Source organism: Lacerta agilis, chromosome 3, assembly GCF_009819535.1.
Source record: "Lacerta agilis isolate rLacAgi1 chromosome 3, rLacAgi1.pri, whole genome shotgun sequence".
NCBI lineage: Eukaryota > Metazoa > Chordata > Lepidosauria > Squamata > Lacertidae > Lacerta > Lacerta agilis.
The window spans coordinates 39,914,050-39,939,733 of record NC_046314.1 but is presented as its reverse complement, the minus strand read 5'-3'; the positions used below and the strand labels follow the sequence as shown (position 1 = coordinate 39,939,733).

The following is a 25,684-nucleotide window of genomic DNA, read 5'->3' as shown; positions in this document are numbered from 1 at the left end:
ACTGGTATAATTTCAGATTATTCACTTTTGAAGAAAAAAATCTTGCCCTGGTCATCTTCAGATTAAAATTTACCAAATAATGCAAAATTCAATTAATACCTGCACCCTGCAATATTTTGCACAAGGGAGAGGAAAACATTTGGGCCAAGCAAAACCCAACTCCTGCTCTCAGCATTAATCAAATCATATTATCATCCACTTCTGCACAAGTTGTAACATCTGGGTGTTCAGAGAATTCAGTATATTTTGACAAGAATGGGCATGGTAAAGAACAGACCAAGAAGGAAAACAATGGGTTGGGGAGGATCCTGTCCCTTCCCTACATTGGACTGTGTCATAATTTGAAGATCACATTGTGATGAAGGTGAAACTGCTCTCTTTAGCTGGTTTGAATTCCAAAGCTGCTTAAAATACGCCCATCAGTCTAGCTAATAATATTTTAATTCCTAGGTAGCCTGACCTTTTGCAGGTGATAAAGATCTGTCTTCTTCTGAAGTTCTTGTAGTGAGGAGATGGGTTCCTCTTGACCACCATTGGCTTCTGCTATCAGAATAAGAACAGGGGTCAGAGTCAGTCAGAAAACGGTGTGGGTTATGTGAGCTGCTACTGCCTGTCCATAGAAGGAAGAGAAAGGTGCAAGCAGTTACGTGGAAAACAGAGGACAATACGTTTTTGAGAAACTTGCAATCCCGTTCTCTCCCTTCCCCCATCAATTTCCTGCATTCAAACAGGACAGCTTAAGAACTTCCTATTCAAAGAAGAATAAGAGATAAGATGCATCAAGACTGAAATCCCTATGCACCACTTAATCCCATATTAAATCTTATTGGGCACATTCTCAGAAACTAAACTGCTCTGTTCCATTGCCTTCCAGAGCTTTCATTTATTGTTAAACACACACATACACATATATACTTTTGGGAGCTGTATTCAATTAAGTCATCTGCAGAGCAGACCCACTGAAATTAATGGCTGCAACTCATTTAGCTACACTAATCTCAGTGGGTCTACTCTTAGTATAACTTAGCGGGATACAACGTTTTGTGTCTCACCCCGCTCCACTGCCCCTCTGTAAAATATTTAGACAGAAAAGAGGCTTATTTTCTACTGCCTCAAGCACCAAAGATTTACGGAATTAAAAGTACACAAAAATAAAGCACAGTGCTCAACTACAGCTTTCTGATTCATATTTGGATGATTTCCACCTATTCCTATTGACGGCACGCATAAGATGGTTCTCCTCAAAATCTTCACACATTCCTTTATTTGCAATTCTATTCTCACATCTCTTGAGCCCTTGATTATGAAGTTTCAGTATTAAGCTCTTTAACAGATTTAAACCTCATGTTTGCCAATTGCCTAATACATGTAGTAGTCTCACAAAACTTCTATTTCTTACAAATCAAAATAATCCTCACCTCTGATTTATGTATTTCCCTTTGATGATCTTACATGTAGAAAAGAGTTACTGGTCGATTTGCACCACCCCCCTGTTTTCTGGACTTCCAAGTTGGCAGGGTGGAAAACGATGGGTGAATTTGCAGGCAAAGGAAGGGTTACGCACACCTTTTCAACTGCTGATTCTCTCCCCCAAGTTAACATAATGAGGAAAACATGAGTTTGGGAGCCTCACGCTTGCCTTGTAATTAGTACCTTGAACAATTCCCCTATGTTTCTCTCAAAGTCAGAAAGAAATGCTCTCATTCACTTTCTGATCTAGCATTTATACTTCTGTCTTGTACGTAGTTTGAGGTTTTATAAGCAACGTGTGTTGAACTGATCAGCATCAGAAAGCAATTTATTCACAATGAAGCCAAAGGTTATTGTACTTCTTCCAAATGCAGCGTCTTAAATATCTGTTTGTTTTTTCAGAACACTGAAAACAGGAAATAATGCTTTCAAAGATAATACATTTTAATAACATCTGCAGACTGCTAATTTTAAGCAGTCTTGCTAGCCCCTATTTGTACTATTTGTAGCCCCTATCTTGCCTTTCCTCTGAGGAACTCAGTGGCATACATAGTTCTCCCTCAAGCCTGTGAGGTAACTTAGGCTGAGAAAGAGTGACTGGGCCAAGGTCTCTGTGAGCTTCACAGCTGGGTGAAAATTTGAACCCAGGTCTCCCAAGTCCTAATCTGACACTAACCACTTCACCACACAACTCTCATTTAAAGAAGAGCTAAACACTTTGAGGATACTGAGGTGAACTGATTCAGTCAGCAGCTGAATTGTGGTGTTCTGCCTTCAAAGGAGGCCCACTGAAAACCATGAACAGAAGTAACCTAACTCCATTGATTTCAAGGTGTCCTCTTTAAGTATTAAGAGTGGGTTAGCTACAACCTACACTGGACAGTTAGAGTAAACATTACGGAAATTAAAGTTCTCTTTATTCAAGTTGCATCATTTAAGAAATGTATAAAATCTTTTGCTAAGGGCCAGAAATCCAAAGATAAGCCTGTATTTGGCCATTTTTGTTACTCTGGTTATCAATGTGGGTAGGCAGACAAGCAAAACCTTTGTAAATGGGCATAAGTCAAAAACCACATGAAAGAAACCACTGCTTTGTAAACACAGGATTCACTTCTTATTCAGCAACAGTTATGGAGTATGTGGCCAAATGCAGGGGCAGTGCAAGGCCTGAAAACTAACATTTCTCCTATTTAGTTTAAGCTGTGTACGGTAAAGGCGGATCTAACTGGAGTAATGCTCAGCAAATGGCAGTCTGCCTTATCTTAACAAGCAGTGCTGTCTGTGGTATTATCATAGGCTGTCTGTCTAGAAATAATGTAGTACAGTAAAATAAATTAGGCTACCTCTATGAAGAAAAAGGACAATGACAATGACCTGTAGCTGCAGGTCTACATGTTAGCTGCACACACAAAAAACACCCAAAGCCACTTTCTTATTTGCATTACTACTTCAGGAATTTGTGTTACTACTTCAGCAATTCGTTTTCTAAAATTAAACAGGCCTGCTGCTGACTTATTTCAGAAAAGTTGGGAAGCCTACAGACTTCATGACTACCTACTTCCCCCATCTGCTGTAACTGTGACAAACATTTCAGTAATTCTTTTGTCTGCCAATAGTTTCTTCTTATAACAGTGCCCAGTATACTGAAGCTATTTTCCAAGTTGATAATGCTTTTCAGTGAGAATGGTGACTGATGCTGGGAATGGACTTTAAATTTCTATCATAAACCGGTACAAAATACCTTCAAGATTCTTAAATTGGTCCAGGTACTGCTCCAGTTTCTCAGAAGAGATTTTAAGTTGTTCTGAAGGAGAGGAAGTAATAATCTCCACACATTTTTCAAGAATCACCACCAACTCATCCTTGGCCATCATCCTGAAAAAACAGCCCAACAATGTTAGTAACTTATTATAGACACAGTAAAGTGCTTAAAGCATTTAGCAGAATGCCTGGTCTTTTGCCTAGCTTTTGCAAAAGCATGGAAAACTCATCATGGTTTTCAAGCTACCAGTTTTATTGTTTACAACTGTGGACTATTAAGAAACAAAGTTAAAACCATTTACGTATCTGGGTTGTATTCAATGCTGCTGTTCAACAGAATTCCTTCTTCTCCCGTGAAGCCTCCACACACCATCAAAATCTGTTCCAGAGGGTGCAGATTTTGGGGGCCCACAGGGAGAGGAGAGAAAAGGAACATCTTGTTGTGAGAGTGGAATGTCATTTGTTGAGCATTGGCTATAACCCTGTATCTACAGAACCCACTATTCCCCCTACTTGGCTAGTTACAAAACTCTGCACTATATATGATGCAACTCTAAGAGCTCACAGATACTCTTAAGTTAGCCATTACTTAGCTCCTGGTGATTTCAAAGGTATCTACATTCAATTAACTTAATCTGGATCCCACTGTTTATAATCTACGAATCTCAAATAGTTTTATTCTGAACCTTCTCTATTAGTAAAAATCCTTTCATTCAAACTCAATATATTTCAACACAGTGCATTCAGGGCTACTGTAAGTGCATTGTGAAGATGGGAAATTACACAGAAATGTCACCAGGGCTAGCTAGGTGCAATGATTGGGGGGGGGGGGGCTCACAGCACAAACTTCTAAATCAAAACCATACCCTCAAAATCCTGACATCTATAGGTGAAAGTACATATATACATATGCACACACCAATGACAGTCAGAGTGATGTACTGAGAATAGAGTATCAGGCTTGAAACAGGAAGTTCTAGGTTCAAAATCTCAATATCTTAATCCAATTACTCATTTCTACTGGCTTCACTGGCTTGTTCACATAATAAAATGGGGGGGGGGGAGGGAGCCATGTTTGTTGTCCCAAAATCCTTGGAGAAAACGGGTGGGGATGAAATGTAATAGGACACAGTGAACAGATCTAAGAGCTCAATGGTTTTCCTCACAGCATTACTAAGCATGAATGAAAAATTAGAGTTTGGCTCTGTATCCTTGCTGGCAACCCCACTATAAAGGATAGAAATGTAAATTAAAAACATCCACTTTATCGAAGAGAAACAATGCGGTCAGTTACAAAAAAGCTTCCTGTTTGGCAACATTCTTAAGTTCTTCTTGAATAGCAGATGGAGGCATTTAAAATATCTAAAACACAAGAAGAAAATGGAAAGAAGGCTACCTCACCAGCTGAATAGCTGACTCATATTCTTCTGTTTCCCACACTTTCTTTTCCAAACATGTGCAATATAACTCTCTGATCTGTTAAATAGAAGAGAACGTTTTACAAGCATGGAATAGACTAAATTTAAATTTTTAAAAAATCTAAAACACAAAGGGCTAAGTTATCACCGTTTTCATGAAAAGCTGGAAGTCCTCAGGACCCAATGACCTCAAATGTGGACGACTCAACACCATTCAGATCTTTAAAATGGGGTAGGGGGAGTGTTTGTAGCCCAAGACCCAGATTACAAAGAAAACCAATTCAGTTGAAAATGATGGTAAGGAAAAGGAAAATGATGAATATCATACCCTCAAAAATCCTGAGAGTGGAAATCAGGACATGAACTCCCTTCTGCCGCACTATTCTGCTGGCCTCCCGCTGCCCCTGCACCATTCCACCCCTGCCTGCCTGTATGCACCACTGCTGCTCCCCCCTCCACATCATCCCACCGCCCTTACACACTGCCGCCTCTGCCTCCCCGCCACATCTTGCCAACAGCAGCCCTTTACCCACCACTGCCCACTGACACACACTCTTTTGGAAGCAGTGCTGGAGGAATAGGGGAATGCAGCACCAACAAACTTGCATCTTTTGGTTCCACACTCTTTTGGTTACCGGGCAAGTGTGGCATTGGCTTCCAGAAGTACATTGGTGGCTGTGGCAGCAACGGTGGTGAGAACCAAAATGGGACTTAGGGACTGGCATCAGAAGCCAAGTGGCTTCTGTAAATCTAGGGTGTTCTGTCTCAAGCAGGACACTTGTGTGATATAGGATATGCATAAATCTACACTACAGACTTAAGCTACTTTAACTGTCCCCCTTGGGAAATGTATCTTTTATTATTTCCTAGCCCTTTAACTAGAGTGCAGTTTCAATAATGATAATAATTTATTATTTATACCCCGCCCATCATCTGGCTGCTTTCCCAAGCCACTCTGGGTGGCTTCCAACAAAATATTAAAATACAATAGTAACTTGGCTTCTCGCAGTGAGGGAACCGCCAGAAGGCCCTCGGCACTGGACCTCAGTGTCCAGGCAGAACGATGGGGGTGGAAACGCTCCTTCAAGTACTGTACTGACTTCCAGAAGGATGCCGAAGCAATTAGATGGCTCCAAATCTTTGATCCTCCAGAGTTATGCAGAACAGAATTCCATGAACTGAACACTTTCCTGCATGAGTGATGATTTTTGCTAAATCTCCTCCCTCTGAAAATCTGCTTGAGACACTTGGGAGATCATCTTGAACAGTTTAGGAGGTAGCTCTGGGGGACAGGAGGTAGGAAAAAGATAAGCAGAAGTCATCTCTTCCTCCCACCATGTAAGCATCCGGTTCACAGAGGACTCTGCAGGTCCAACTGGAGCCTTTCCATTTGTGGCCAGCAGGTTAAGATGCAACCCAATATAACTAGGCCTAAAAACCTAAGTGTTTGCTTCAGAGTCAAGAGGACACTGACATGGATGTGCATGCACGGATACTGGGTGATACTAACAGTAAAAAGAAAGAAAAATAAACTCAATAGTGCTTGGGCTCTGTTGCAGAGATGCTGAAGCAGCAGGACTGCAAAATGAATTCAAACTCTTCAAGATGTGAAAACATGAAGCAGAAAAGATTTGTACATACTTGTTTGCCTAATGGATACTTGGGAAGAGAAGATGTGAAAGCATGAAGACAACACAGAATTGGAAAATAATTTTCGTGGTAAGTATGTAGGTCTTGCAGCAGTTCTTGTGTTGTTTCCTAAATTGATAAAGGAAAATGTCTGATTAGCCCACTACTTGCTACAGCAAGCAACTGGGAGCCTATAGTCCAACTGTACAAGTTACAGCACAATTTGATACATGTCTACTCAAAGTTCAATGAAATTTACTCCCAGGTAAGTGTGTATAGGGTTATAGTCTTAGGAGTCGTGCTGGAATGCCAATAATCAAGGTTTTTTTTTAAGTTTCTTGTCCTCCAACCTTGCTGGTTGGATCAAAGTAAGATAAAGTTTTGTTCCCTAAGGCTGAAAAGAAAAGACCATCATCTACATTTAAACACAGACTCAGTCTAGCATTTTCAATCTACTAAAAAAACCAACCTCCCCCCAAAACCCCCACCTTACAAACTGTTTAAACTGTTTTTACTTCTGATGTGTGCCTTTTTATTCTGCTAATGGTTTATAAAAATTAACTTGTTGCACAGAAAGGGTTGGGGGAGAAAGCTGGCTGAAACATCTTTCATATGGACCACCATCACAAATAATTCGCGTATTCATTACCAAATTAATTCAAAATAATGATTCTATAGTGACAAATCAGGAAAAGGCTGCTTTAATACTTATGAAGAGGCGGCACACAAAGTAGAAAGAACTGCTATTTATATTCCGCAAATGGAGTACAATGAACTCTATTCATATGTGCTAGCTAGCTTATAATGAACAAATAATAGTAACTATCTATAAAGTAAACCATCTGTAAAGTAAAGCTACTGTGCAGGCAGGAGAAAGACTGGCTCTAGGGTGAAAGTGAGAGGTGCTTCCTAGACCAACTCCTGGGCAATCTTTCTTCAAAGAATCTGCCTCCTAGTGGATGTAAAGGAGTACACCCACAATATCCAGGGCAGTGGGTGGCAACTATCAGGGAGAAAGCAATGACCTTTTCTATTTTCCCCATTTTACTCCTATTATTTTACACCAATTTGGTATAGAGGTGAATAACAGACTCTCTTCCCTTAAAAGAAATCCACTACTGTGTATAAGGCAGAAAATAAAAAGTATTCAATAAAGCAACTACTTCTTAAACAGTGAATCTTCAAAATTATAAGATGAGCAATTTAAACGTTTGTTTGGATCGAGACTTAACTATACCTAGGAGCAGACCCACTGAAATCAATGTGTCTTAAATTAGTTGTGACTAAAGATCTCCTATAGGAAGTTCATTTGTGTCTGAGATTGCCTTACAACTCCAACAAGCTGTGCCCCTGTGTGTCTGAAGCTGAAACTTCTTATCTTTTAGCTAAAATGAACCTCATTGTTCTTTCTCTAAAAGCCAACAAATAAATCTATGTGTGTATGTGGTCAAACCCTTAATGCCTGCCTTCATATAGGGAATAGCAGACTACATAAATCTTTGGCAAAGACTGAAAACTTAGTGCCATAACAAAGCCCGGCAAATTTTCTTATAATTTGCAGATGGAAGAAGTCAGTATTTTGAGAAGTTAGTCCATTTGTTCTATTCTAGCAGACTTATTTGATCTGAGATTATATCTTCCTATCACACAAAATTTACTCTAGAGATCTTCAGCCCCTTATAGATATATAGAGGAAATCCATTTGTGTGCCACTTCTGCTAAATTTATTGGATGCATCTGACAGATAATTTTGTGCTATGGCCTTCTATTTGATGGTATTGGGCTGTTTTTGGCAGGTTTTTCTATTAAGTTCAACCGTTGTTATAACTTTGAAATAAAGTCTGACAATTCCCAAAGGAGGAAGATTTAATTTCAGTTTTATGAAAGCCTTATCTAAGTTGGAAAGATGCAGCACTCAATCACTGGTGCTTTCACTGCCCTTGTTTGCCACTCTGTCTCTCATTTGATGAATGATTTCTAGCAGATAAAGATGACTTGAGGAGGGTGATCTTCCAAAGAGAATCCTTCACTTCCAAGACAACAGAGCAGCATTTTAATGCCTATCAGGTGTAAGTTTTTCTGGACATTCTGCATTATATCATATAAAAAACTGGACCTCAGTTGACTTTTCTAATACTCATGAATTTCTGTGTATTTCTGAAGCTGTAATTCATTCCGTACTCAACAGTAAGCCTCACTAAACTGTATGGGACTGACTTCTGAATACATAAAAGTAGCATAGTGCTGCTGGAAGGATATAATCCTATGCATGCTCAGGTCGAAGAGACAAGCCGTACTTAGTGAATGGGCTGGTTACACATAACACATGAAAATATGGGTTTGGTTCACATTATCAAGTGTGTAATATGAAAGACTTCAATGGAATGTCATTCTGCAACATCAGGCTGCTTTATATCAGGGCTGGGGAACAAATGCAGCCCCCTACGTTTCTCCACATCCTCACTGGCCCTGCTTTTCACACTCCCTTGAGGTGTTTTTGTAAAGCTGGAAGGTGTCCTCAAACTCCAATGATGCTTCTTACTTGACCAGGTGGAGGATAAAAAGGGTGTGTGCGCGCACGTGCCCACGCACATGTGTGTAGAAACTTGTCTACTGTACCAAAGTAACATTCACACTCATTGCTCTGCCTACTTTTGCCTCAGACCACCATGCAGCTCTCCACTGAAACAGGTTCCCCATTCCTGCTTTACACAGAAATGTATGTTATCCAAAAGATTTGTCCTGCATTTTGCTGATCGCCTGTTCATCAAACCCTGAACAATCACCAGATTCTAGGGAAAACCTCTGCACGTAGAACTACATGTGAAGAGGCCCCTCTCCCTACAAACATACCTGCTGTATGCATGGATACTGGAGGAGGGCTTCGATGGAGCAAGCAATACTGGGAGCAGAGCTGCTCCTTGGTCCCACTCCTCGCTCTATGCTGTTTAGTAGAGTAGGAAAGAATGCTTGAACTCAGGGGTTTAAAAGCTTAAGGGTTTTTTTCAGCCTACATTTTACCTTTAAACATTCATCATCTGTCAGCAGAACTGTCTGCTTGTTTGATACTTGGTTTTCAACAAACCTGGAGAGGAAGAAAAGTGTGCTTCAAAAAATGAAAAGCCAAACCTTACAATATAATTTCATTCATTTTTTAAGGAAGTGACTTCATTACAGTATTTTGGAACCTCAGGAATCTACCAGTTTATACTAGGTGAGCTGTTATTATTGTCCCATCTGGAATACGCATGTTCTAAAATATGAATGATATTACATATTATCTTCCTAAACACAAGAGAAACTAACTATGGGCTTGGATCTAGACTTTGCGCTTGCTGGCGTAAGGGGTGGAAAAACTACCTTCTGCAAATTCTCCCTTCTCTCTGCGATCTCTTGTACCCTCCAAAAATCTGCTCCACTGTGTTGGGGGATCCTCTGGAATAGTATTGGAGATGAAGTGGGGGACTGTAGGCGGAGGGGAGACCATCAAAGTCGTATAGTTAAACTATGGAGTTTGCTTCTACAAGAGGCAGCAATGGCCACCAACTTGGATGGCTTTAAAAAAGGATTAAACAAACTCATGGAGGATAAGGCTCTCAGTGGCTACTAGCCATGATGGCTATGCTCTGCCTCCATAGTCAGTGGCAGTATGCTTTCGGATACCAGTTGCTGGAAACCAAAACAGGTCCTATTTGCAGGCTTCCCATAGGCATCTGGTTGGCCACTGGGACAACAGAATGGTGGACTTAAATGGGCCACTGGCCTGAAGCGGCAGGTTTTTCTTATGTTCTTACGCCTCCCGCTTTCCACTATGCCTATGGCATTTCCCAGCTAGATCAAAAGGCTTTTGTGGACAGAAGGTGCTGTTTCATTCAAAAAAGTTGAGATCTGGATCTAACATAGTACTTTCCAGGCTATGTGTACCAGGTGGCAAATCAAACAGACAGACAGATAGTACTCCGGGGGGGGGGATATATGCATGTGCAATTTTGCGTTCAATAAATTTACATTCATTTCAACCAGAATTTCCATTAGAATTCCATTCATTTAGAATCTCTTAGATAAAGGTCTGGATGGTTAATAGCAGCAACAGGAAGCTCAGTCTTGGAAATGAAGTTAAAAAAAACATGGAGCTAAAGCAAGTTGATAGAGGGAAAGGCACAGGAAGATCAACTTTTTTACTACCAGAAATCCTGCTAAAGGTACTCCAGTTGCATGCTGCTATCAAGGAAAGTTGATTTTCAGTTTAAAATGGAGCTTGCACATTCAGCACAGCAAGTGGCTGCAGGAAAAATGGCAAAAGTACCCTCTAGCTGCAAACACAGTTTGTCTCCCATGCATGCATAGATCCATTGGAATATGGTCATTTTCAAGACCAGGTTCCAGAGTCCTCTCTGCACAGCACACATGCAGCCTCATATGAAATTACAAACAACTATATGAGCCATATATAACCACATGCGAAAGGCTAAACTTGAAAAGAAATTCAGTTAAAGGCAGGCAGTGATTTATTTTCATCTTTTACCTTCTAAAAGATGGCAGTCTTCGAATGTTTTCACACTGACTGTGTGATAACATTTCTGTTCTCTTCCTAGCTTCTTGGAGCTCACAGCACAGCACACTGAGTGGGTGGGAATAACAATGCTCCAAAAGAGAGAGCTGCAGACAACAAGGTAATCACAGTGCATATCAATGCTGATTTCAAAAAAATTGTTTTTAAAAATATGAGAAATATTGTTAGCAATTAGAAAAATATATCTATTTTGTTAAATAATTAGCATCAAGCTGAAACCATATGCAATGCATTAAAAAAAATATGGCAGTAAATCAGGTTACAGAATCACTTGCTTCCCTAAAAGGCAAATGAGTAATTATCCACAGGGACCAATAATCAACCACTTTGCTTTTTTCATTCCTCCCTGCTCTGCAACCGCAACCAACACCACTGCTGTTCAATATTATATACTCTGAACAAATAGCAATTATGCCAGTTGTAGAGTACATTTTCAATATGCAACCGGATGGATTAGTTATGAAACCAGCCCATTAATGTATACATAACCGATCTGATAGATTTATTCACTGGGACAGCAGTGTTACAGAAAGATATCATGCTGACTTCATGTATTTTCTTGAAGGAAGTGCTCAATAGATTTTTTTTTTAAAGTTTACAAATTTTATCTTCCCACCCATTCATTTCCTACTATTTCCTTTTTCTTCTGAGTGAAATCAATCAGCCAAACCACTGTTGTAAGACACAAGCGTGGTCCCAGCTAAATCAGCGACTGTAACCTATCAATCTGTTCTAGGTGAAACAGTGTCATTACATATGTGGGGATTTTGTACACAGAAAGCAGACGTCAAAGAGAAGGGTTCTTCTCCTCTCCATGCCAGTTCTGTTTGTGCAGGGAAGTAAATAGAAGTACTCAATCATATGAAACCCAGCTGCAGTCTGCAGTGTTATTATAATCCAGAAACTGCCTTAATTTTCTGCCTTAGGTAGTAAACCTAAGTCTGCTAGAAGTGTAGCATCTAAAGTTAATCAACTGTGTTGTTCTTACCTGAAATCCCTTGATGAAGTTCTGAACAGAGAAATCATGGTATAAAAATATATTTATTAGCACCTGCAGAACTTTCTCACTAAGTTTAAATGGAAACTGGCTTGTCAGGAGTAGCTGAAGTAAAAAAGAAGTAAAGAACATTTATTAAAACTTTGCTCCTTTCAATCTCAAAGAGTGGCTTCAAAGAGTGGCTCCTTTCCTTTCAAGAGTAGCTGGGGAAACCAAGCCAGATGGGCAGGGTATAAATAATAAATTATTATTAAAATTATTATTTATTACATAATTTGGCGGGTTCTCCCAACATATACAAGACACATTTAAGAGGGTGTTGCCTTGCATTCAAAAATCTACAGTTTTACTTTTACCAAATCAATTAATAAAATCTACCGGTACTTTTTCCTTTCTAGTTAAATAAAGGCAATTACCTTGTCAATTACTTTAGTCAAATGCTCTTTGCATGAAAGAGACTGGAAGAGCTCTATGCATAACGAAGAGGAAACTGTGTGAGGAAGTAGCTTATGGATGATCATTGGAGAGGTGGCAATTCCAAAAATAAGTACCAGTGGAAATTCATGTATACAATGACTATGGCACATAAGAGAAAAAGACAGGAAGGGAAAATTAAATTTGCATATCATGATCAGAGGGCAATACATTCTTCCACCACCCATCCTGGCATTAAACAAGACAGGGGTGTCAATACTAATGAGACGAGGAAGCAAAAACATAATTTTGGAATTCACACCCTCTATTCATGTGGAATGTGGCCTTTAAATCCTTCTGGCCACCCTAGTTTAGGCATGTACAACTTGATACATACCAAAGAGAATGGAGCTAATCAGCTGCATATTGTGGCCTGTCAGGGGGCTGACAGTTCCCAGGAAGACATCAGAAAGAGGAGCTTTGTCAAGTCCTGTGTTGGCTAGTGTAACACAGCTATTACACTGTGTGCTCAGTTTAATAGGTACACGTTGTGCTGTGCCAGTTATCACAGAATCATGGGGTTTTGATTGGAGGCCACTTAGTCCAACTCCCTGCTCAGTGCATTATCTGTAGTTCAAGAACGCAGGCGGGATGGAGAACCTGCGGCCTTGAACTACATCATCTATGAGGATTGATCGTGCTAGCTAGGGCCGATGGGAATTGGGAGTCCAGCAACATCTGGACAGCCAGAGCTGCAGCTGAAATATATATTTGAAAGTAGATTAAAAATAAATAAATCTGAAGCTTTCCTTTTAACCAAGTTCAAATTATAACTGAAAGTGATATATACAACAAAGGAAACGCACAAGTCTGTGTGCAGCAAAGATTACACACCAAGAAAGGCTGGATTCTTTGTAAACTATGCATACAAAGACAACTTCAACATGTTTGTTTATTTGCATGATTTATTCTACCTCTGCTGGTAAAGTGTGGTGCAGGGTACAAACATAGTCCTTGCTCCTGAAGATGCTGCTCAGAGACCTCCTGGCTTTGAGATTCCATCCACTAATGCACACATACTTTCAAGCCTACCTTCACAGAATTAGGAGGTTGACTTCTGTGCCTAATCGCCATTTTATATTTAAAACACACAATTGTCACTGGCTTTGTTACTGTCGTGCTTGCGTCAATAAAGAAACAAAAGAAAATGTAAAACTATGCTGAGGCTCTTATTTGATTTCTAGACCACTTCTCAGCTAGCTCCACCACTTTACGTCGAGCCAGTGTTTGTTCAGAAATCCCAGAGATTTTTCCTATTTTATTCTCTAAATATCTTTTGACTATTATTCTATGCACACTTCCTGGGATTCTTTTTAAAAACTAAATCCACCATGCAATTTCATTTGTGACTACCCAAACAAAAGTCCCATTGAGTTAAATGAGATACACTACTCACAGGTAAGCATGCACTGCATTGCAACCTTATTGGCTTACTTTTGAGGGGGGGAAATGCATAGGAGTGGGCTGCAAGTCTGCTTCAACATTTGAATTGTACACATCACTGAGTCCCCAGTCTATAATTTAACCTTCAAATGACACAACAGAGTAACCCAAAGCTGCATTTGTACTTACTATGAAACAGAAAATAAATAAATAATGCAGGCATGAGTCAAGATTATCAGTTAATTTCATGAATTAGAACAGATCCCGCCCCCCCTTATGTAATCTATCATATTACCTGCTAATAAATATGAAATCTTGCAGAACTTTGGTTGTGAAACTTTCCAAGTCTTTGAAAATAACTACAACTGGAGGAGATTCCAGATGTCTGGAAGAGAACATCCTTTTTCTGCATGGAGATTCGGTATCGGTTTCCTTCAAGTCATAGTGCATGTTGGGGGGGAAGTACGAAAAGAAAATTAAACTTCTCGTCGAACATAACGCCCCAGGGGCATGGTTTGAAGGCAACATGATGCAGCGACCTTGCTGAAGCTAAACAGGCTTAAAAATCAGTGCCTGGAGAGGAGATTTTGTTGAGTTCATGGTGGATAAGAGATGGAATATACATGTAATTAACATATCTATACAAAGTGGAGGGAGTGGAGGACAAACAAAAACCCTCTCCTGTGTTATCTTAGCTTGTGTTAAGACAGACAGTGTAAATTGTTACCTTAGCAAGACCAAGGCACCATCTGTGCTATCGATTTAAAGCATCATCATATAACTTTGAACAATCATAGCTTCCCCCAAAGAATCCTGGGGCATGTGCTGTGAGTTGTTAGGAAACCCCTATTTCTCACCCAGCTACAATTCCCAGAATTCCCTAGGAAGGGGATTATCCATTAAACTACTTTGCATCTATCCCAACACAGGATTTATCTTCATGTAATCTACACCTCACCAAAAAGCTATTTGACTAGATGGGGCAAATCAGGGAAAATTCTGGTGAGAACTAAGTCTGGAAAATAGCGAAACTTTACAACAGGCAATTCTGAAGCTTACCTTGGTTATGTTCCTATACCAATCAATAAGAGACGCCACCGAGCAGCGTATCCTATTTGAGGAAAGCTTGGAATATTCTTCTTCAGATGAGTCTACATCTACATGACAGCCCATCAGCTGAATCATCAGCTTTTGCAGAAGCTGTTTTATGCCTTGACAATACAAATATACATACACAAATATTTAAAATAATAATGAAAATGCTAGATTTTTCAGCAATCTTGTTAAAACATATAAATCACTGTATTTTTCAAGGAATTATGTGACTAAGACTTGTTCACTTCACTTATTTTCATTCACGGACTAAACAAACCAACCAAATCCTGTATCAAATTTACATCAAAGGTAAACCAAGTTCTTCAGCCTAGATTCTTAAAATATAGAAAATTGAATAAGGTGTGCTTATTTTGTATAGTTTAAAACAGCACCACTCAGTGTAGAATTCATGCTTTGCACATAAAAAATTCCTGATTAAGTTTGTGAAACCGCCAGTTAAAGGTCTCAAGCTGGCAAAAGGAGAAGCACTGAATATGCACTGACAACTTGCATCTCTATAAAAACCAACACAGTGCAGGCGAACTTCAGTTTTTTGTTTGGAATGTTACCAAACCTGTAATATGTTTATATACAACACATAATACATACAAAAGTAATTTGACTCTCTTATGTGTAAGTACAGTCATACCTCGTGTTACGTTTGCTTCGGGATGCTATTTTTGTGTTGCGAACGTGGGAAACTTGGATGTGTTTACTTCCGCGTTTCCCCCAGCGAGCATGTGCAGAAGCGTTCTGCACAGTTTGCACATGTGCAGAAGCGTGATATCGCACTTTCGCTCAAGAGTGCTGCTTGGGTTACGGAGTTTTCAGGGTATGAACGGCAAACCCGGAACAGATTGGGTCCGTAACCCGAGGTACCACTGTACTTGAAATAATGCCTCAAAGTTAATAAATGCTTCTGAACTTTTTAAACTAAAGACAGATCTCTGCACATAGTGTGTATATTCCAGAGATAAAAAATGACCAATCAAAACCAATTTTGTAAGCTATATATACAAAAGCTTTGTTACAAATTGATACGCCAGTATAGAATGAAAGGCTTCGAACCCACTGAACTAGTCATATTAGAATATTAACGCTCCCAGTGCGTTTCTGAGCACAATTCCAAGCCCTAAACTGCCTCAGCCCAGTATACCTGAAGGTGTGTCTCCACCCCCATCGCTAAGCCCAGACACTGAGTTCCTCCTCCAAGGGTATTCTGCTGGTTCCCTCACTGTGAGAAAGTGAAGTTACAGGGAACCAGACAGAGGGCCTTCTTGGCAGTGGCAGGATGCCAAGGAGATAAAGAACTATACAGCTGTACCTTTGAAGCCGAACAGAATCAATTCCAGAAGTCCGTTTGACTTCCAAGGCGGGGCTTCTGATTCTGGACGTTCGGCTTCCAAAAGAATGTTCGCAAACTGGAACACTCACTTCTGGGTTTGCGTCGTTCGGGAGCCAAAACGTTTGACTGCAAAGGCGTTCGTCAACCAAGGTATGACTGTACAACTTTTAGAAGATATCTAAAGGCAGCCCTATATTAGGAAGTTTTTAATGTTTGATATTTTCTTATGCTTTACATATTCTGTAAGCCGCGCAGAGTGGCTGGGGAAACCCAGCCAGATGGGCAGGGTATTATTATTATTATTATTATTAAGCACTTCCATGAAAGCAAACATTGACTGCCAGGGCTAATGATGGAAAGGCCTAAATATACTGTATTTCTAGGGATACTTCCTATATTCTGCATGCTACTTAACTAAAAAAGCCTCTTCAAGTTATTACAGTATTTACCTGGGCATTCTTTGGACCTCAGGGACACTACAAAAGGAGTAACATCATCATGAAGAACTTCCGAGAGGCTTTTAAATGTCAAATCATGGTCCATAACATTGACACCTAGGAGTAAGACAAATCAGAATTGTGCTGTTTGCATTTAAACATGACAAAATCTACTTTTCTATCATGCTTACCATATACCACAATCATTTTACATTTGTAGAAGTAAAACAGTAGTGAAGTGTGGATGACTATCTTGAACTACAGTGGTCCCTCGACTTACGAGCGACTCGACTTCCGTATTTTTCGACTTCCGAATGACCTCCGGAAGCGAAAAAATGGCCGCCGCTTCCGGAATTTTCAACTTGCGAAGGGAAAGCAGCGGCACAATACCTCGACTTACGAAAATTTGAATGCGCTTTTTTCGACTTCTGATTTCCCCCCCCGTTCCGAGATGGTGCCTTTGACTTACGAAGATTTCGACTTACGAGCGCGCCTTCGGAACGGATTAATTTCGTAAGTTGAGGTACCACTGCATATCTACATTGTACTAGTTAAATATATATTTTAATATATACAGCAAGTCTCAACTAGAACTTGCAGCCTGAATTAGAAAAAAAGTGATTAACAAAAACATTTTTTAACTTAAAGGAAGGCTCCATATATAAGCTCAGGAACAACCACTTTATCTGCCTTGCATATCATAACTTATTTTAAAGGTCAATATATTCCCCTCTTCTTTAGTGAAAGAAAGGAAAAGAACATTTACAAGTACATCAGAAGTAGGAGGAAGGATAAACAAACTGTGCTGACTGATCAATAAATCAATCAACTTTTGTCAGAAGATGCAATCTTTACTGCTCAGTGCCTATTTCCCTTCCATAATGTCTGAAGAAATTAATCGTGGCCAAGTAATAAGCAAAGTCACCATTTATAATATGTGAAGGACAGAAGTCAGGTTTTTTTTTTTAAGAGATGTTTAAATACTATTTCACTATTTTTAATTAAACTAGGATATACTTCCTCTGTGGCAAAGAATTGGCTGTAGACATTTAAGCCACTAACTGTTACCATAAAACAGGAGATGTCCAAACTGATCAGACACAACAATATACAGTTAACCTCAAAGAATATTTGGAACAATAGGCCTGCTAGCTTAAAATCTATATCCAGGATGCTATTTGGGATGGGTGGGTGGAAAATATAAAGAAACACATTTGTAAAAAATATAAAGATCTCATTTTTAAGCAAGAACACTACCAGTAGCCAATTTGGAATTATTATTATTTTGTATTTAATTTTAACACAGACTTAAATTGCTGCCATTCCAGCATTCTCATTTGCCCTTTTTCATGTCCTGCTCTCAAGGAGAAAACAGATGCTGACAGACTGAGACAATGGGAGGGGGAGGGTGCATTAGAATCTACAACCATTTGTGGTGTTGGAAATAGATTGTTCAGACAGAGGGGGAGCTTCTGTACTTGTTATGCCTCATTATGAGGCTGACATGAGAACTGGCTCTTAGACAAAGGAACTGAGGACATACTGTTAAATCTACACATAAATGCAAAAATGCAAAGAGCTAAAAATCCAAAAGGACACCCTCCCCTAACACTGGCTGTGATCCAAAGGTCATGCAACTAGTAATGCATGCCCAATGGAGGTTTGGGCCTTTGTTTTAGCTCTACATATTAAAACTGAGACGAGAGTTCAAAGGCAGTTAGCAATATAACAAAGGGATCTGCAGCTTGAGTGAAGAAGCAACAAAACAACTAAAGGCATAGAAAAGCAAAGGCAAAAGAAATAATTTACACCCTAGAAGGAATGTGTAAACACAAAACTGAAATAACTAGGCTCTGGCAATGAAGGTGGCACATATCCAATAATTTGCCAACACATTAAATGTAATGAATCACTAAAGGGAAGACGATTCTATCCTTCCTTCTTTCCCAGCACAGAAGCTTGGGAGGAGAGCAAGGCCTCACAGTTGCCCTGAGCTTCAATCACTAGCTGGTTGTGGCAAACACAAATCTCTGCTAGCTACAAATGTGAGCCAAAATGTTTAAACTATTTTACTCAGACAATAAACTCTGGTCTGGGATGACACCAAAGTTAATTTAACAGCAGTTTCATCAGTTTGAATACATAATCTGGTCTGTATATTCTATACCTTCCCCACCATCTTCAAGAAAATATATTTTTCTCACTCATGCTTTTAGAGAATTGCTAGGACATCTCTACTGAGAAATATCTAAGGATTATTGGAAGTAAATCTAGGAACGCAACACTATGGAAAAAGTGATCTTCTCAGATATAAGCAGTATCTCTTACCAGAGGAAGAGACTTGTGTAATCCTAACCAAGTCTACTCAGAAGTCCTACTGAATTTAATTGACTTACTCCCATGTTAGCATTGCAGCCTAAACGAGTACTGGATGGAGCTCAGCTGAGGAGAAAAGCTCTTTGTGGTTTGTCTCTCTGCAATGTGCAGCTGCCTGTGTGCCCTTTTCTGTTAAAAGTGAATGATTCACCACCTTATGTGACTGGGGCAGATCCCGTTTCTGACATACTGATCTAAAAAAAGGAAGCCCAAAACAACTCTGCTCTGTATGAAATTACTGAAAGACCAAATACCCCTCAATTGCTTGGTACAGAAATTAAAATCAACAAATGGAACTCATTAGTCTTGTTACGGTCTGATGATTAATACCTTATGGTAACACAGACATGAGTTTTCACTGGCAACACCAGTGTTATCACTCCCTGCTGAAACCCAAGGACCCATCTGTACTGGCAGTTGACCAGCTGTAGAAGATGCACCTGTTTATACAGATATTCCTTTCATCTTTTGACCCAGACCTTCTGGAACGATTATTGTGGGTTGTATCTAACACAACAAATGGACACATTAGTGCAATGGGATTTCCCCTTCCTCTCCTCCCCATATATGCCTGCCAAATCTCCTCCACAGTCCCCCAACTCTCTGAAGCAGATGGGGCTTGGGAGGGGGCTGCAGGTGACAGGAGAGGAAGTGGAAGTTCCATTGCACATGCAGAAGTATGTTGCATGCATGGAATTGCGATGTTCGATACAACATTGCATTTTAATGGGATTGCATTATTGCCTGTGTTAATTATAGCTGTTTATATTTTAATGTTTGTGTAATTGGCTTTTATACTTTGCAAACTGCTGTGTTAGCATTAAACTGTTGCCTGTTTGGCAAATATGTTGCCAACATGTCTAATCTGGCCATTAACAATCCTTAATATTATGATCCTTGCCTACAATATATCTTCTTCTACCCAATCTCCCTTTTTTCTTAATTTTAGGATTCATACCTAGTTATGGCAGTTATTATAAATAAATAAAAATGCCAGATGAAACGTTACCTAGAACAACTGCTGCAGTGGGAATTTCACTGGACTTCATTCGACAAGCCCATTTTGTTTTCTTCTTTTGGAAGTCTGAATGAGATTGTCTCAAAAATGATATGAGGTTATCAAACAATTTTTTATTCAAGTCCTCTTGTAGTTGCTGTTAAAAAGATAACATGCACAGAACTTTGTTAGTTGCCTGAATGAAGAGACATATTGTTATTCTGTGTATTTTTTAAAGAACAGTCCCCAAAGGTTAATCAAGATACAACAACACATAATTATTTAGGTTTCCTGGTAATTGTTTATAGGCACTGTTTCTGTGGTTTCCATAGCTGTTTCAGTCAACTCATAATTCCAATTTAAATGTTCTATTTGATAAGCAGAGTACAGTGGAACACCGTGCGTAATGCGGGCATGCGTATCCTGAAAGCACGAAAAAACAGAAAAACCAGAAGTAGCACGATTTGAGCGCTTCTGTGCATGCACGAAGTGCGCAGAAGTATTCTGCGCATCCAGGGGGCGTGTGGGCTCCGGAAACGCTTCCGGGTTGCGGGCGTTCTTAACTCGAACGTCCGCAACCCGTGGTGTGCGTAACCCAGGGTTCCACTGTACAGGGTTCTTAAAGCCATTCGGACAGATATGGGGGGTGGGGAATCAGTTGTAGGAAAAATTCAATTCCTTACTTGTCGCTACTTAAGACGGATATGACCCTAAAGAGTCAAGGATCTGATCCCTTTAGCGGTTCAAAGACGACAGAAATTCCAGAGCAGCTTTTATGTTCAAATGTTCCTCAGCCAAAAAGGAACAAATTAAGTAGTAACTGAGACAGTGACATTGTTGAATTCATGCTGAGGCCATACCACAAGATGTACAAGCAAAATCCAACTTGTTTCTGTCGGCCATAAGCAGGTGCACCAACTCTAGGAGGCGAAGGTGTCTTCAACCCCCTCAATGTTTGTTGGAAGGGGGGCTGTTCAAGCCTAAATACGTTTAGGCCAACTGCTACATATTTACAGATAGCAACAGGGCATAAGACTGAAGTCTTAATAACAGCACTATACATGAACGGCCTAAAAGGTAAAATAAAACCCTCTTTCAATTTACCAAACCTTCTCTACCAGGTTATCCATAGGGAATTTACATGCATATGGATGACCAAGAATGTGGAATTCGTCCTCGACAGGAAAAAGCATATGCATGGTTTACTCTAGGGAGGTCCAATCTGTCTCCTTGTACAAGCTCGTTCCTAACAGCTCACACATTGTAGAAAGATATCCACAATATATACAGATAGTCTGCAAAAGGTGCCGTAAGAGGTTAAGGAGTAGTTTAGGTATAAAATATCGCTCAAAGTCTCACTGTTTCACCCATCACACAGTCTAAGTAAAAGAAAAGACTGCATATCACATTATTTCCTCACTGCAAGCATTTTCAAAGCTTCCTTCCCCCACCCAAGACACAACTGACTTAAGTAAATCTCATGGTTGATGTTAAAAGCAGCAACACTCACCTCTGTTTCACATTTAATCTGTTTCCATAACAACTGACAAGTATCAAACCGTAGCTCACTATCCTCTGAGTCAGTATTGCCTTTACTAAAATAGACAGCTAGAAAAACAAGGGGGAAAACAACATTCACACTCAATATTTATAAAACAAAATTCATCTCAAGCAAAAAACTTAAGCACAACAGAATACTGAAGATTTCTTTTCACAGGAGAGGTATAAATTAACAGAGTCGCAACTGGTGTCAGGACAAAGCTCAGGAAGAAACCCCCACCAATAGCTATGAAAGATGTAAGATTTATACAGCCTCAGTATGGAATGCTGTATCCACAAATGTCAGCCCAAATAAAGTCCCGCTGAGTTCATTTGGATTTATTACCAGCTAAGCGGCTGGCACTGTGGTCTGAACCACTGAGCCTAGAGCTTGCAGATCAGAAGGTCGGCGGTTCGAATCCCCGCAACGGGGTGAGCTCCCGTTGCTTGGTCCCTGCTCCTGCCAACCTAGCAGTTCGAAAGCATGTCAAAGTACAAGTAGATAAATAGGTACTGCTCTGGCGGGAAGGTAAATGGCGTTTCCGTGCGCTGCTCTGGATAGCTAGAAGCAGCTTACTCATGCTGGCCACATGACCCAGAAGCTGTACGCCAGCTCCCTTGGCCAGTAAAGCGCAATGAGCGCCACAACCCCAGAGTCATCCGTGACTGGACCTAATGGTCAGGGGTCCCTTTACCTTTACCTTTACCATCTAGGTAGGTATAAAATTGTAGCCAGAATCCCTAATTACATTTCATCACCATGTTCCTTTAAGTCAAGGATGGAAAATCTTTGGCCCTCCAGATGCTGCTGACTACAACTCCCATAATCTCTCACCCTCATTTTAGGTTTTCTGCGTCACTCTGACTTTTGTGTAGAAGAGAAAGAGGATCCAAGTATTTAGGTTTACCCATAAAAAATATTGAGCAATGTTGTATCATATTTACTTGAATTAGCCCTCTACAGAGGATGGATTCACACAACAATTTTTCCAAAGACAAGGTGATTGTCAGTTGCCCAATGGTGAAGAGTCAAATTGAGCCCAAGCTTCATGAACTGGTCAATAAGTCTTTGGGGTTGAGATGTCTGTGGACAGTATAATTGGGTTCTTTGCTGCTGTAGTTTAGTGATCCGTTGATAATATATCATTTCAAATGGAATGGCTTTATATATTTAATATATTTTAGTTTGATCATTTTTGTTGTATTTTTTGTAAACTTAATGAAAAGGGTAGCTTAAAATTTGAAGAAAAATAAATAAAAATATATTCAGTAAACCCTATCCCTCCCTGCAAAATATTTTCAGGGCAAATAGTAAAGAGAACAATATACATGGCAAACATATACAGAAATGGTTTCCTTGCATATTATTCTATGCATGCTATAGAAAAGCACTCAACTTTGAAATACGTTGCTTTTTATTTCTTGGTATTGTTCCCAATGATGGAGGGCAATTTTAAAAAATCTAATCTTGCAGAATATGGATAAGGTAAAAATAATCAATACAAGAATGGTGATAATCCTTTGGATTATTTTAGCAACAACTCAATTTTTAAAAGACTTTCCCCAGTTAAAAATACATACAGTTCAAGTGTAGCTGCACCATAGATTTGAATATTGGCATTATGATATTGGCTATTTTATTTTCAGTTCCTAATGCTTCCTAGCAAAGAATTCACCTTTTCACTGCTGCTGCACATCCATCCTTGTGAGCTTGCCTTTACTCCCGATGCATAGCCACTGTATTATTTCCATTTATAGATAGGGAACTGAGACTCACAGAAAATGACTTACCTAGGATGAGACCATACGTATGTTGGCTAAAAATCTTTCAACACCCATCCATGAGCCCATGGCTCATTTCAAGTTTATGATGGGAAGCTGAAGATGAACAATGGACTTGACCATGGTCAGACAAGAGAGGAAGGTCAAAGGCCAAGTTGCAGTTGATTGAACTGAACAAGAAAGGAGCAAAATGACATCTAAGAAGCAACCTCATATACTCAAAAGAACACTATTTCATTTTTACTTACCTTGAAAACAGATAGACATACTGTCCTACTATCCTTGCCTTTAAAAATATGAAGGACCTTCATAGCAGTCAATAAATTCACAGCATAAAGCTAGGAGAGTGGCTGTTTTTCAATATTATACCAGCACTAGAAACAATGAAAATGTCAAGTGCAGAATTTTACTGGAACTTACAGTATGACCTGATCCTTTAAAAAAGAATCCCTCAAGACCTTGATTTTGTAGATACTGGAGGAAATGTTTTATTTACTACAAAAGATGTCCAGAACAGAGGAGAAAATAAAGATGGCATCATTATATAAATTTGGTCTGAATTTACTGTTGGGAAGTGGAGTTTCATAATACATATTGTGTACTAACCTGCTGACTAACCAGTGTACTAACTGTGAGTTTGGCCAAACTGCGAGAGGCAGTGAGGGATAGGCGTGCCTGGCGTGCTCTGGTCCATGGGGTCACGAAGAGTCGGACACGACTGAACGACTGAACAACAACAACAACTAACCTGCTGAAGATGCCTTCGCCTTCTTAGAATCCGGCTTGAACACAAAGCAGCCCTAAAGAATAACAAGGAAGGAAAGAAGGAACACTAAAACTATTGAATACTTTACCGTAATTCTAGATCGGCAGGAAAATATAACGGCTTGGTTTGCACGTCATGATAAACTATGGGTTATCAGCATTGGCCAAACTTCCTGGCTATCAGATAAGAGCTCACATTGCTGTGGTTCTCCCCATCCTTTTAACTCAGCATGGCACAGCAGCAAAAGTCAAGGTTTGATTTAACATGTCATCTGAACCTAGGTTCATGGTTAAGGTTTCTCCTCCTTAACCATAGCCTGTAACCATAGGACAAACCTTAGGTACAGATCATGGTTAACAACCCCAGCTTCAAACGACAGGTTAATTTTTGCAGTGTACGCGTTTGTATGTGGAAAATCACATTTACCCTGATCCTTTTCTTTCCTCCCTTTATCCAAGCCAAACTTCTTTGCATCCATATGCAGAGTAAAGTGGTAAGTGCTAACCCTTACCAGGGTAAATTTATGAAAACATAAAAAGGTGGAGACGATTCAGACAGATGTCCATGCCAGCACCTGGCTATCAAGTGGTTGGTTTTGCTAGAGCAGGCATCGTCTATTCTGCGAACTGGCTTGCCATCTTTCCTCACTCCCACCAGGGAGAGGCTCTACTGCTTTTAATTGGCTAATTAAACGATCTAGGGCCTTTTTAAGCTGTGGGGGGTGCATTATTTTTGCTTGCTACTATGTTATGTATTTTTGTGTTTTTATGTTGTAAACCACCCCGTGATTGTCAGGTGAAGGGCAGGATATAAATTTATAAATAATAATGATAATAAAAATAATAATAGTAATAATAAATACTTGATGTAGGCCTGTCAGATAGTCAACAGGTGGAGCTTCCCATCCCTTCACTGCATCTCCAGATGAGAAAATGCTGCACCTTTCAAATATTCCACCTGTTGGGCGTATTAGTGCATGTGCAATGTGTGCGCTTTTTACAACAGCCATATTTCTGGATAAGGATCTAGCAGTACTGGGAAAGGAATTTCTGTCCCTCCTCCCGGTTTTCTCCTTCCACATTTTGGTGGTCAAAAGAGGCTAATAATCTCCTGCGCTTCTTTTTCTTCATTACAGCTGAACAGGAAGGGGGAAGAAGCGTCTCTGACAACCACCCTGGCAGCTCCAGCCCCTTCTGAGGCGTTACAGCCGCGACGTATGGACTGGCAAAGCGCGAGGATACGGCTTCACGGGTCTCCTAAGCGCATGCCCCGAGGAACGCGCGGCGAACCACCCGCGGCCGCCGTTGCCGTCTACGGGGCTCAGCCATCCCTCCGCGTGGCGACGCGATAGCCAGGCGCGCGCGTGGGTGTGGGGGGGGGGCGCTTCTTTGAAGCGGAGGGCGGGGCGGCGTACCCTCCCCATCCTGACCCACCTTGGAGACTGAGCACGTGCTCATAGCTGCGGCTCCAGTCCGCTCAACATGCAGCGGCCAAACTCCACGAACGAGACTCGAGCCTCCCTTCCCGCCACTTCCGGGACCTGATTTGTATTCTTCCTTTCGCGACGCTTCCCCCCCCCTCTCTAAGAATGGTACGAGCCGGTCTAGTTTGTGCCCCTTCCAGTCATGTGACTCCCTCACTC

At 40.3% G+C, this 25,684-nt stretch overlaps 1 protein-coding gene across 5 annotated transcripts in view; it reads right to left on the bottom strand.

Moving 5' to 3' along the window:
- Nucleotides 1-25,601, bottom strand: part of ORC3 (origin recognition complex subunit 3) — a 33,906-nt gene extending 8,305 nt beyond the window's left edge. Inside the window, exons 1-15 of one of the 5 annotated variants that reach the window (XM_033143383.1) lie at nucleotides 25,476-25,601; nucleotides 24,025-24,076; nucleotides 21,466-21,563; nucleotides 19,968-20,112; nucleotides 16,595-16,699; nucleotides 14,765-14,916; nucleotides 14,001-14,137; nucleotides 12,265-12,424; nucleotides 11,840-11,953; nucleotides 10,804-10,937; nucleotides 9,300-9,363; nucleotides 6,291-6,407; nucleotides 4,628-4,707; nucleotides 3,212-3,345; nucleotides 461-543 (exon numbers count right to left, since the gene is read on the bottom strand). In XM_033143383.1, coding sequence (XP_032999274.1) covers nucleotides 461-543; nucleotides 3,212-3,345; nucleotides 4,628-4,707; nucleotides 6,291-6,407; nucleotides 9,300-9,363; nucleotides 10,804-10,937; nucleotides 11,840-11,953; nucleotides 12,265-12,424; nucleotides 14,001-14,137; nucleotides 14,765-14,916; nucleotides 16,595-16,699; nucleotides 19,968-20,112; nucleotides 21,466-21,563; nucleotides 24,025-24,076; nucleotides 25,476-25,499 — 1,599 coding nt within the window. In that variant the 5' untranslated portion in view covers nucleotides 25,500-25,601. Of the gene's footprint in view, nucleotides 1-460; nucleotides 544-3,211; nucleotides 3,346-4,627; nucleotides 4,708-6,290; nucleotides 6,408-9,299; nucleotides 9,364-10,803; nucleotides 10,938-11,839; nucleotides 11,954-12,264; nucleotides 12,425-14,000; nucleotides 14,138-14,764; nucleotides 14,917-16,594; nucleotides 16,700-19,967; nucleotides 20,113-21,465; nucleotides 21,564-24,024; nucleotides 24,077-24,983; nucleotides 25,043-25,475 lie in introns of those variants that run through there. The other 4 variants (XM_033143384.1, XM_033143385.1, XM_033143386.1 and 1 more) reach the window with 4 other exon arrangements.
- Nucleotides 25,602-25,684: the final 83 nt, after the last annotated feature.